This window comes from Vipera ursinii, assembly GCF_947247035.1.
Source record: "Vipera ursinii genome assembly, chromosome: 2".
In the NCBI taxonomy this organism is placed as follows: Eukaryota; Metazoa; Chordata; class Lepidosauria; order Squamata; family Viperidae; genus Vipera; species Vipera ursinii.
The window spans coordinates 216,117,092-216,131,267 of NC_139513.1; the positions used below are offsets into that span (position 1 = coordinate 216,117,092).

Here is a 14,176-nt window from a genome sequence, read left to right on the forward strand (position 1 = left end):
GAGACTGAGCTCTTCAACCTCAAAAACAGATCAATAAAAATTTAAAGCCACTACTAATGTTGACTAAGCAGTAATACATTGTCACTGCAATTATTGTTTAGCCTAAAAGGGACCTTTTCAGAAAAGTCCTAAAGTGTCCATATCTGCTTTCCCCCAAAGATTAACTTTATTCCACATACGAACCAGTAAGAGGAGTAGTTTTTAAGAGACATCCTTTAAATTGATCCTTCAGATCAATTTCCTATATTGGTTTAATTCATGTTGACACAACAGATCTAAACACGGGCTTCATTTACATACTTCTCTTTTCATATCATTCGTTGTCAAGCATTTTGCCTGCAAACAGGTTAAACCTCTGCTTTTCTTTTCTTTTTTATATATTAACAGCTTTAAACCTGGGAAGCAGGAAAATTACATCAAGAGGATTCTTCCTTTCCATTTATGCAAACAAACTAAACCAGGGATCTGCAATTCCTGTAATATTTGCTTCATTACTGCTATCTATTTAAATACAATCTACACGAGGGAGAAAGCTCTCTACTGAAAGATCAAAAGAATCACCAAATAAATAGTTTGGGATGCAGGATGTCCCAACTCTTAATGACTCACACGGTCCAGAATAAGGATCCAGCCGTATTCTCTACCCTCTACAAAGTAGCCGTACTTCTGTTCCTCTGGTACACATCAGGTCCTAGTAACTGTGGCTTGTAAGGGCAGCTAACTCTTCTTTAGACTGAACCATCGACATATTTTAAACTTGCAGAAGTTCTTATTGTACAAAATATCTCATTTATGATTGGTCTTCTGAACATGGATGTAATGGAGATAGGAAGATGAATTTGCTGTTACATTTGCCTTGATGATGATGATGATGATGATATCTATCCAGCTGTGTCCAACTCTTGGCTATTCTATGGCCAGGTCTCTCCACATCTTCCAATCTTGCACTATTTCTTTGAGTTTCTGTCTGTTGTCAGCTTTGATAGTGTCCAGCCACCGTGTTCTCTGATGGGCTGGTTTCCTTTTACCGCTAACTCTTCCGAACATAATTGCTTTTCTCCAGTGAATTCCCCCGCATGACACGGTCAAAGTAAGTGAGACGGAGTTTCGTGATTTTGCCTTCTAGTGATACGTCTGGTGTTATCCGTTCCAGTACTTGCTTGTTAGTTTGCCTTATTATTACTATCTACAGTATTCAAGTACATTTCAGTATTGTGATGACAGAGTAAGGGGAAAGTGGTGAAGAAATTTCCAGCAGAATCTGCCAGTTTGAAATAAACTGAAGGGACCTCTGTAACTAGTACGGAAAGCAGTCTCTCAGGATTTTCCCAGTCCATGTTTTTATCCATAATAAACACTAAAATATAGCCCTTTCCTTCTCACATTGGATAAGAGACCCATATTCTATCGAGCACAGGAGCCTGGAATCTACTGTTTTGTTTTGAGCAGAAAGCAACAGAAGGATTAAGCTTTTTTCTTTCTAGTTTCTCTGCTCAAAACCCGCAGTCTCCAAAGTCATTTTACATTGGAAGAATATCCAAATATTTGCATATCAAATGCCCTTTTAATCATTCTCCCTCTGTGAATAGTTAATGGTGGAATGGGGACAAAGAAAAGTATTCTTGCTCTGTCTCTGCTTGTGCTTTATGAGGCAATGTGTCAAATGGGATGCTTTCTTTACTTGTGCCTTTATTTATTATCCCATCTTCTCATAATCATCCCAAATTGTAGTAGCTAAGAGGTTTGAATAGAAATAAGTACTTATCCATATACTTTTTTTCTCAACCAAAGAGAACTCCAAGGAAGCCTCAGCTTTAAATATATTATAAAATCGTCATAATTATTATCATGGCTCGTCACACAGTCAGCCAGATGTTTCGACTAGATTTGACACTTTTATCCACCTATTAAGTCCTTCTCAAGGACCTGTGAAAGGCAGATGTTATTGTTTTGATAGCGTTAAAGGTACTGTTGGAAGGTATAAGCTGCTCCAAGCAAAAGTGCCACTGACTGGTGGTGATTTCATCAATGCCGATAATATTCAAGTGCTGCTCCAGATGTTTTGGGACTGCACCTATTACTATTGATACTATCTTTGCTTTCTTTTGCCACAGGCATTCTACTTTTATTTGCAGGACTTTGTATCTTGTGATTTTCTCCAGTTTTTTCTCTTCTCTTCTGCTGTCTCCAAGTACTGCCATGTCCACTCTCCAGACTTTTTTGTCTTTCTTATTGATAATTGTTGAGGCGGGAATGTTATGTGGCAGGTGCTTATATGTTTGGATTCTAAAATCCCAAGCACTTTGCCCTCTTCTTTTTCTGTTACTTTACAACCCACGTGGAAACAAAAAACAAAAAAAAACAAAAAAACAACTGAGGTTAAAAGGAGGCTTCAGTCATCCTAACCAGTCTGGTTGTAGAGCCAGGTCTTCAGACCCTTCAAAATACTAGCAGAATGGGGGCCGTATAGATCTCAAGGAGGAAACCTAATTCCATAGGGCAGGTGCCACTATAGAGAAAGGAAGCTTCTGATCTCCTGTTAGATGGCATTAATTGAAAAAATTCAGAACATATCAACCCCGCCAGATTGGTTCAGCAGGGCAGACACAGGGAGATATACGGTCTCTGAAGTAAACAGGCCCTATGCCAGGTAGGCCTTACAGGTAACAACCAGCATCTTGAATCACACCTGGAAACAAACTGGCAATTAGTGCAGCTCGTGAAGCAAAAGTGTTACATGGGCATTCCAAGGCCTGCCCATTGCTGCTTAGTAATAGCTGCATTATGGAACAGCTATAACTTCCAGGTCATCTTCAAGGGCAGTGTCGCCTGGAGTGCACTGCAGTGGATGAGCCATGAGGTGACCAGGGCACAAATGAGTTTCTGAAGAATCCCCTAATCTAGGAAAAGGTGCAACTTCAGACGGAGCTGCGCAAAGGCCTTCCTGGCCACAGCTATCACCTGTTCATTGAGGAAGAGCTGACAATCCAGGAAGCCCTCCCCCAAGTTGCACACCACCCTTGAATGAGGACGTACTACCCCATCCAGGTCAGAGATGAAAGTCAACAGGTTATGGACATCTGTCTCCCAAGAGCTGAACAGGAAAATAATCAAACTGGTATGAAAATGTAATGATACCTTACCTCAAACTGATAGTTGGTCATCCTTAGGGGTTTCATATAGTTGTTACAGTAGTAGGATAAATAACTGAGCCCTGTAGTACCTTGGTTAAATTGTGCCTCCTCCCTACCCAAATAGGGACTGGAACCACTGCTACAGTAGGAAAGGATCCCCCACATAAGTATGATCAATATTATTTCAACTTGCTGGAAGTCCTATCAGGAGCAGGAGAGTTATCATCCTCAAAAGTCCTGATGTAGATCATGTAACCAGAATGATCATTGCTGCTTTGATTTCACGTCCAGTCTGAATCTGGATTGAAAAAGATTTAGATAATCCACTTCATCTAAGGCCCTCTTTGACTGAACCACCACTTTCTTCTCTACAATCTTCTCCAAATTGGCAGGTTGGAGATAAGATAATAGTTTTGATATAAGGCTGGATCGAGATATGGCTTCTCTAAGAGAGGGCACGTAGCTCTCATGCCCTGTGTCAAAGAAGGGTTAACTACTTTTGAACCTCCCACTCAAGCCCTCCTTCCCACCATCCTCTGAAAAAGCCAGGATTCAAATGACTGATAATGAAGTTCATACTGCAAACAACTTATGTAGCAATAGCACATAAACTTATATACCACTTCACAGTGCTTTACAGCCCTCTCTCAGCAGTTTACAGAGTCAGCCTATTGCCCCCAACAATCTGGCTCCTCATTTTAATGACCTCAGATTGCATGGAAAGCTGAGTCAACCTTGAGCCAGTCAGAATTGAACTCCTGGAGCGAGCAGCGCGTTAGCCTGCACTACTGCATCCGTATCTTTCTAACATTAAATTATCTTTAGCCATCCCAAACCATAACGGCGCCATTACAATCATCTCTCCAGTGCAAGGGGCAAGCTGTTGTCATAAACATATTGAAGAGGAAGAGATTTCCTTAGCTACAAGATTCTGCATCTGCTATCTCATCATAAACTGGAACTGTGTCGGCAAAGGTCGGACAGGTCTTTATCAAGCACATTGCCTTTGTGCTTTTAAAAGGTTCATAATGCCTCTCTTTTTAATGCCAATCAGTGCCATTTTGATTTGTATGGACATGTAATTTGTTTTTTTTGTTGTTGTTGTTGTTTACACTGCTGTATCCTCACTGTATCCTCACCGCGATGGGTTGGACACGACTTCGCAACTAACAACAACAACAATCCTCACTGTCCAATCTCCGCCAACTACCCTGCACACCCGGGATCCTTCTCAGCCACACAGATCTGTGGTGTATTACTCCTAGCCTCTGTTCAGAAGGATTTTTTGATCTCTCTCTCTCTCTCCCCTTCTCTTAATTAGCCTGCGCCATGCAGCTACCTCTCTCAACACGTCTTCCTTTGAACGATCAAGCCTGTATACAAAATTCAATCGGAAAATAACAAGATAAATTTTCAGAAATAAATGGAATATGTGAGTCATCTGTTATAACAATAACAACAACAGGGATTATCTACCCCTGCTTTGACCTCTTTCGGAGAGCAAGGTGTTGATGGGCAAATACAATACATGGGCTCCAATTCTTCTAATTATCAGACTTGTTCAGAATTCAGAGCGTGGATCGTATCTGTACTCTAACCAAGTCTTGTACATGATATAATTTTTTCCCCTCCCAGACAGTCCAGTGCTGTGTGAGGCTTATATGGAAGGCTACATATTTTCTACAGGCCACAGGAACTTCTTTCTGTGAGACTGCAGAAAACAAAACTATTCACACGGCTCTGTTCGTCCTCTTTATATATATTTTCTGTGGCTACTATTCTTGGCTCATGCTTGAATCCAATAGTGCATTCAGTTTACATTTTGTTGTGATTCAGGGTCAGCCTGTGGGTTCGGCAGTTGGGTCGGACGACTCAGAGGAGGAGGGGGGTGTTGAAGACCTTGCTGAGGGGGTTGAAGATCTTGCTGATGAGAGCCCTCAGCCAGGCCCCTCCCACTTGGTCACCACAGAGACCCAGCTGTGTGGGCCTGACAGCGTGGATGAAGATGACCCACAGCTGGCCCTGTTCAAGGACGCCCGACGCAGGAGGCAGTCAATTAGGAGTAAACAGAGGAAGGCAATGGGGCTCCTCGGAAGGAGGCAGAGAGAAGCCACACCCTGAACTCTATATAAGGGGAATGTGTGGGAGGGTGGTTTGCTGAAGGCAACCGCTTGGATAGTTCATGTTTCTTAAAGCTCCTGTTTCTTGGTTTGTCTTGTTCCGTTTGTTTTTGTGGTAATAAATTTGGCAGGCTTTATTCCAGCCTCTTGCCGTTTGTAAAGGGGTTGTCCCTGCTTTTGCTGTAGGGCCGGTAGCAGGCTGGTACAGAACACATTTCTCCTGTTTGCACTCTCTTTCCATATTGTTCTATTTTTTTCTTTCCTTTTTAGTTCAACTTTTAAGCTGAAATTTCAATATAAAATACGATTACAAAGTGTACTAAGATATTTTTAAAATAGAAAATGTTACCTTTTAAATCTCTCCTGCTATTGTATAATCTGTGAATTAGCTTGCTTAGTTCATCTTCTAAATTATTATGACTTTACAGGTAGTGCTCAACTTACAACAACTCAGCCCAACATTTCTGTTGCTAAACAAGGTATTTGTTACATGAGTTTTGCTCCATTGTACGACTTTTCTTACCACATTTGTTAAGTGAATCACTGCAGTGGTTTAATTTAGTAACAGGATTGTTAAGTGAATCTGGCTTCCCCATTGATTTTGCTTGTCAGAAGGTCGCAAAAAGTGATCAGGTGATCCTGGGACGCTGTAATTGTCAGAAATCTGATTCGGTTGCCAAGCCTCTGAATTTTGATCATGTGACCATGGGAATGCCACAACGGTTGTTAAGTGTGAAAAATGGTCATAAGTCACTTTTTTTTCTGTGCTGTTGAACAGCACTAAGTGGACTGTTCAGTGGTGGGATTCAGCCGGTTCGCACCAGTTCGGCAGAACCGGTAGCTAATTTTTTGTTGCCCAGGCCCAGAACGGACTTCCGGAAGTGGCATCCACACAGAAAACTGGTTGTTCACATACTTGAATCCCACCACTGGGACTGTTGTAAGTCAAGGACAAGGCTGTTCTCCTAACATGATTAAAAAATTAAATTTCTGAATGTACATTCAAAAACGATCCCATTAAAAAAGAACCCGGCTGACCTCAATTCCTTCTTTTACGTTATGCCAGATGAGTTTTCTGAAGCTTTAGAGATGTTTGCTAGCTGAGGAAATACTGATTAGCGAGACACTTTTGTTGTTGTTGTTGTTGCTGACCAAAGGTAACACAAAACATTCTATCCACGTTCTACTAAAGAATCTTAACAAAGCTCTGAAAAGTTTTAAAAAAGAAAATAATTAACCTGCTAGTATTTCAGTATAAAATAAAACATGTCTCCAAATTGCTAACTGATGTACCTTGCTGGACAAGGATCTAGGTTGCACTCTTGAAGTTTCGGCTTGGGCTTGATGTTTTCAGGGTAATAGTGGCAATACTGATCAGCTACCACTCGACTGCTTCTCAGATCATAGCATTCAGCAGATGTAAGCTGATAACCTTTGGGGGAAAAAAATTCAGACGGAGTAAAGATAAAAGACAGCTATGTAGTTCCACATCAACAAGCAAGTATCATCTGTGGATCTGAATAACAATTAGGTCACACTAAGCAACCCACTGGGTCATTCTTTCAGAGATATTTCCTTACCCAAACAGAGAAACAGAATGACCACAGGTGGACCAAAAAAAGCAGTGTGTGTGTGGGGGGGAGGGTACCTTTCAGCTTCCTGCAGGCTTCTCCATTGACTTTGATTGCGGGAAACTAGCAGGGAGCATTGGAAATCACACTCAGGTGATGGCAACTGACTCTGGTGAAGCTACGGCAGCCAACAGTTTTGCGAATACAACTGGTAGGATGACCCTTCGTATTTCGACACAGGAATAATGGGCCCTAGATTTTGCATACTTTCAGTTAGCACAGGCATGTCAAACCCGCGACGTCACGTGACGTTGCTCAACGTATCGGAATTTTTCCCCCATTGCCGGCAATGGGGTATGCACGGTTTCAGTATGATGCATCCAGCCCGCAGGCTGGCAGTTTGACATGCCTGACATGCAGGTTTCAGGCATCTTGATTCAAAAATGTTTGTGCTCTGATGCACCATTTGGGCTAACTACAGGTTACAAATGGATAGGAGAGCGTTAGTATTATGTAGATGGAGAGACTGATTAAAATTTGGAATAGTAACATTCCTACAAGAAATGTCATTTATGGTTTGTAATGCAAAACTGAAACACAGCACATACTCCTTCTAAGCATCACCGTATCTGCTAGCATAAGATATCTCATTAGCCTGGATCATACAATTAAAAGCATGTTGATTTATAGCCAATGTACAATTTCCATAGTGATTTTTACATAGTGTTTTTTTCTTATAAAAACAACTTAAAATAAAAAATAAACAATTTTTTTAAAATGTTATCAGAGAAGGGAACAAACAGTGATGGCAGTGTTCCAGCCAAGGGAAATGATACTTTAAAACTTTTGTGGAAGCTAAGGGCCATTGTAGGTAGGGTTGTGTTACATGAACCAGTGTATGTAACACACACATATGGACACACGAACACACACACACACACACACACACACAAAGGGATACAAATCATCTCTCTCACACACAGTTAGCTAGTTATTGGTGTTTTTACTATGTATCTTAAGTCTATTTTACTGCACAACGCTGGATCAGTTTCCATCCATTATCAATAAGATGCCTCTGTGACTGTTCACCTAGTACAGGAGTAGTCAACCTTGGCTCTTTTATGACTCATGGACTTCAACTCCCAGAATTCCTGAGTCAGCTGACTCAGGAATTCTGGGAGTTGAAGTCCATGAGTCATAAAAGAGCCGAGGTTGCCTACCCCTGAGTAGGTTCATACCTGAATATACATCTTAAGAATAGAATTCGAATATCCTATACTGTATTACATATCTTTAACTTCAGATGCATAACTGAAAGGTAAATCAAATGCACATAAATTATCATTCAAAGTTGATGAATTCTGTTTGCAGTTGGTAGAAGCGGTGTCGCTTGTAATTTGGCTGTGCTTGTCTGTATATGAAAGATGATTCCTTGCTTCTACTTAACTCACGCCATGTGATATTTTATGCTTCTCTTTTAGTGATTTAATGCACCAGAGATTGCTTCTTTCCCCCCCCCCCTATACAAATCTTGGACTTCTAAGAGCGAGGATAGAAAATGAACACAATAAAGAAATAAAAAAGAAAGCACAAGCTCTCTCTAGCTACTCATAAGTTCTGGGTGATTTATCTTTTCCCTTGAAGGCCAGCTTTGCATTCTTCAATGGAAGCCTCCTTCTGTGCATTTTTCTCATTTCCCATCTCTAATTTCCTATATGGGAGTATCAGCTGTGGTTATCTCGTTTCAATTACCAGAAGCCAATTGTCTTTTCTGCAGAGAAGGTGCTGCTCTTCTTGACCACAAAGGCTGGATAGCTCCCCGTGAGGCTTTATTTATGAGCCGTGGTGACAATTACTAGAGTGAAATGGAGTCCTCAAAAATTATTATGCCTTCGGTGGAAAGGTCAAACCATAGGCTTTCAAGTGCACTAAGAAGTCATTACATATAGTGCTCTGTATGCACCAAAAGTTATTAACCTTTCCCCCTCCGTTTGATTTAGGAGAACTAATAACTTGGATGTCATGCTTTAAGCCAGCTACAGGTCTGACAACTTATTTATTTATTTAACGTATGGCAACAGGTCTGACAATGAATATAGTACAGGATCAGTAAAACAACTTTTTGCCTCGATTAAATGATAGCTATGCTACCTGGGCAGCGAAATTCAACTATGCCGCAGGCATGTCAAACTGCCGGCCCGCGGGCGGGATGCGTCATGCCAAAACCGCGCCTTCCCCATTGCTGGCAATGGGGAAAAGGTCCCAATACGTCGTGCGAAGTCACCTGACGTCGCGAGTTTGACGTGCCTGAACTATAGGATGGTTTTTAAAAACTTTTCAGCCAGATCAAACCAACTCCAAATAATAACAATGCATGTACCAGATGTACTGTAGTGACATGCCTTGCCACCCTCATTTTTCATCTGAAGATCCAGAGCGATCAAAGGTCAAAGAGCAGTTCCAAACCATGAACCTGTTCTTTGCACAGCTCTATCCATATTATAAACCGTCCCCTGACCCTGGGGGTATATTACCTCTTCTGTCCTTCTTGGGTTTATGTATTCTCCTTATTAAACTAGGTAGCAATTAGGAAATAATTTTTTTAAAAAAATTAAAACAAAATGCATGACTTCAGCTCCCCTTTCACCACAGAAAATCTGAGTATATGACAATTATTTAAGGAACTATACTTTTAAATTGTCATCAGTATTGTATAAATGTGGCATAATTAGGAAAAGATAGACAGGCTGTGAATAAGGGAACAAATCAAGATAAATGGATAGTGATATTAAAACTTAGGGATTATAGATACCTATAACCTTGGCCTTTAGAAAAATACAATTTGTTTTAAAAAGAGCAGGCTAAAAATGAGATATAACTTTTTCTTCAAAGACCTTTCTGGAGGTTGCTGCATTGTACTGTACATGTGGTAATTAAAGACAAATCAGCACTTCCACATCTTCAAATATTCCACAGCTCTACAAATATTTACAACCAAAAATAAAAGGAAGGAAGGAAGGAAGGAAGGAAGGAAGGAAGGAAGGAAGGAAGGAAGGAAGGAAGGAATTTCCATAAAAAAATGGTGATGTGTATCAGTGCTTTTTAGAACTGCAGTGCAGAAAACAGTGTTATCATTCATTACCTCCACCACAGGATACAGAACAAGGAAAAAAATCAGTTTCTCTCCAACGGTGGATAATAGGTTGATAGAAAATAAACTGAACTGTACTGTCGGCAGCACCAACGTAATGAATCTGAAAAGAAGAAAAGCTACAGGTAAAGTTATTAGTCTGCAATTCCCGTATAATTAGAACAACGGTTTCTAAAACATATTATCTTAGCGACATGTAATTACATTGTAATAAGTGAAAGTCCTCCACCATTATTTTCAGATAAGCAACTTCTGTATCAAGAAGCATAAATTAAACACTCTTTGGTGCCAAGTGGCTTCCAAATAGAGAAATGGCAATTAAATATTTAAACAGATGTGCAGTGTAATACTTGCCTTTAAAGTTATGAATACGGTAATCTTTTTAGTCCTGTCATTTGTCTTGCAGGGTGGGTCCTAGGTTATCATGGGTAATAAATTTTTACTGTAATTGGTTGGCCTCTTCTATTTTTGGGTCATAGAATCATTACTCCAGAACAATATTATCTCTTAAAATAGGATGATTATTCCAGATAAATAATTAAGCAAATGAAAACATCTGAACATCTAAACATCTGATAATCTAAACAATTGTCAGCTTCCTAATGCTATCCTAAAGAGAATTAATATTTTTCTAAAAGCTGTTTTGGCAAAGTGCACTCAAGGAAAGCCATCAGAGCCAAAAGCAAAGATGTGGACCGTAGGTTGTCAAGACAGGGCTGAAAAAAAGACTTTCATGAAAGATTTACTTACAGTTACATGAGAAACTTCTGCTGGTCAGTGCAGGACAAATATTTACAAACTGATGTATATGCATTGGAAACAAGAGGCCTAAGATTTCCAACCAATGTGGGTTTTGCCCTTGCATGGATTTGGGAAAGGCTCATGTAGATAATACCGAGCTACCAGGATTTGTATCTATATAAACCAAGTTCCTGTGCTTATTCCCTTGGTTCAAAACCCATTCTACTGTTCAAACAAACAAGTAAATAAACCAGAAAAAAAGGAAACCGACAGAGAAAAAATAGCATTATTTTTTTTCTCCAAAAACAGAAGAGAAACACAACCACAAAATCCATAGGTTGCAAAAACGCAAGAGGTCATAAAAGAGGAAGACAGAAGTGCTTGAGAGACACATTGAAGGATATAAAAGTTTTAAGTCTGTTGATGGGAGCCCAAAGCTTTCTTTTAATCAAGTTAATAGTGATATATATTCCCAGAAGGAGAAAAGGAACTGCAGCTGAAACATTACATGTTTCCTACGCATTGGAGGAGGCCTCTTGTATGGATAACTACCATTTTGCTCAGCAAAGGTTTCTAATCCTTTGCATAAGACAGAAGTACATGAATCACCCATGGATTTGGAATGACAGAAAAGTACAGTGAATCCAGGGAGATGTACATGCTGTCAACGCTCCTAGCTCTTTGAAATTTCCAGTATGAATGCGGATTAACAGCAGCCTTGGAGGGGAAAATGCTAACTAAACAGAAAAGATAAAGGGGAAAAAAAGAATACTATAAATTGTGTTGCCTGAACCTTAAAAATTTTCATGTTTGTGGCATCCCAGGCCGAGCATAATAAATTAGAAGAGAGATTACATGGGGCCTAGGAGAAAGGGTTGGGAAATTCCACATCAAAAGTCAGGAAGACATAACAACCTGTCTCCCCAAGGATTTTCGTTGTGTTGTCTGCTTGATTATCTGTCTTCTCTGACATGGAAAAAAGACAGATGCAGATCTTTCTTTCAAACGAAATAAGAAATTATACATATAGCATCTACTACCAACCCCAACACTCTCGGGTGGGTATATATGTTGCAATTAATCACAGATGGAAAAAAATAACATTACTGGGCGAAGGAGGGGAAAGGAATCAACATACTGATGTTTATTGTTTCAAAAAAGGATACATGGGATGGAATATGATGATTACAAACTTGACAGAACTTTGGTGTCTGCAGTGTGGGAGTGGGTGTGATATCAGATTTTGACCAGCTGATTCTGAACCGGATTACTCACATTTCCTACTTACACCAAACATTTTTGGCTATCTTTGCTCTTATTTAGAAATTTAAACTACCCCAAAAGCCAAACCAAGAATAAGAGTGAATAGTATTAGTTATGAATTGTTGCCTAATGTTTTTAACTAAACAATGTGCCTAGATTCCCTTTCATTGATTCTTTGGTATAAAAACTTGACCACAATATATAATCCTAAAAATCCTGAAGCATTCAATGTCTTCCTCTTTGTTTCTAGATAATTTATCATATTTTGGGGAATACTAAATACTGGAAGGCATAGGCCACTCCTTACATTCCTTTTGAATTAATAGCTGTAAACTTTGATTAAATGTCATGCTGACTTGTAAATAAGTAACATCCCCACAGAAGATATGAAAATAGGTCCCTGAGTGACAGAAACTTAGGAAGTCACCTTGAACAAATTGACCCATAAATCAGGCAACATTTCCTAACTGAGGAATAAGTAATCAATAGCCATCCAGATTTTTCAGATTATAAGAACAAGAGCTGAATCAGAGAGGACTTTAAAGTTAAATCTTTATTCATTCTCAACTCAACTCCATTCTAAAGCTTTGACTAACATTGAACATCTTGGAGGAAAAGTGGAAAGCCTAAGGATGTTCTCAGGACATCTGCTTCGGGTTTGAAGAACAGGCTGCACACCTAAAGGTAAAGGTTCCTCCGCACATGCATGCTAGTCGTTTCCAACTTTAGGGGCGGGTGCTCATCTCCGTTTCAAAGCCGAAGAGCCAGCGCTTGTCCGAGGACGTCTCCGTGGTCATGTGGCCGGCATGACTAGATGCCAAAGGCGCACGGAAGGCTGTTACCTTCCCACCGTAGTGGTCCCTATTTTTGTACTTGCATTTTTACGTGCTTTGGAACTGCTAGGTTGGCAGAAGCTGGGACGAGTAACAGGGACTCACTCTGTTACGCGGCACTTGGGATTTGACCTGCCAAACTGCCGACCTTCTGATCGACAAGCTCAGCGTCCTAACCCACTGAGCCACTGCGTCCCTTCTGCACACCTAGGAAAGATAAAAATTGCTACAAAACAGCATCTTCAAGGCCTAATCTTGCCAGATGATCCAAAAATGCATCATGGTTAATTTACCACCAAACATTTGAGATATTTAGGAAAATTATCAGAAATGTTCTCCCTCTCTTACTGCGTTCAACATAGGCCATTTCATCAAGCAACTGAAACAGGCTAAGTAGTATATCTCCTATGGAAGCACAGACCGAAATGGATGTAAATAAAAAGTAGCATCCAGATTCAACTGCAGCTATCTGGATTTGTAAAATCCATACAATTCAGCCCAGCAGAGCAAGATAAATAGAATGGGCGATAGCTAATGGTGATTCTTCTGCTGAATCCATATCCATCTCAATCCATATCTGCTCTAGAAATATGGCAAAATCTTTTGAGCAACAAAGTTGGCATTGGAAATGTAAGGGGAACAACCAAAAGTTATCCATACCCTTTTTACTTGAAAATCATCACAGAGAAAAAGAAATAGGCCATCATTTAAGGGCACTTAGCCCTTATAATATTTGTCAATTTTATTCCTGATTTGCAAATACAAACTAACCAATTAATTACGTATCCAATCACTGATTAGCTACCCAATTAACTACCTAGCCAGTCAATCTAATTTCCCAAAAGATAAGTTTATTTGTCTAATTACACATTCTCATTCACTCGGCTTCACACAAGTAGGCCAAGATTAGCTGAAGAGGGGGATGGATTGAAACCTTTTTGGTCGACCCATGACTTGCAGGTGAAGAGGATTTCCTGCCTTGTCTTCACCTTATGATGGAATAAAAGCTTCCGTGTTGCTCAATTACGGACCTGCCAACGAAGCTGGAGTTAAACTGGAAGACAGAAACTCTAACGGTCTTGGTCCTGGTGTCTAAATCATGTAGCAGTGAAACCACCAGTGTGCTGCCACCATGTGGCTGTGTGGAGAGATCACAATGTGGGCAGTCAGACCCTCCTACCCTATGACGTATTTCCTTTCCCCTTCCCTTTCTGGGATGGACTTCCTCCTCCTTTTTCCCTAGAGAGCCATGCTTCATTAGCAGAAAACATGGGATCCCAATATGCAGACCCTGGGAGCATTATCATCTTCTATCCTTGGAGACACCTCAGGAATATCTTGGAAATGCTGTACAAATGTCATC

General features: G+C 40.2%; 1 protein-coding gene across 1 annotated transcript in view; it reads right to left on the bottom strand.

Annotated features, from left to right (window-relative positions):
- The window catches only part of ADAMTSL1 (ADAMTS like 1), a gene marked incomplete at its 5' end in the record, with an annotated part of 243,354 nt that overhangs the window by 105,180 nt on the left and 123,998 nt on the right, over positions 1-14,176 (bottom strand). The window contains 2 exons of the mRNA XM_083354613.1: positions 6,548-6,686; positions 9,968-10,079. Coding sequence (XP_083210739.1) covers positions 6,548-6,686; positions 9,968-10,079 — 251 coding nt within the window. The remainder of the gene's footprint in view (positions 1-6,547; positions 6,687-9,967; positions 10,080-14,176) is intronic.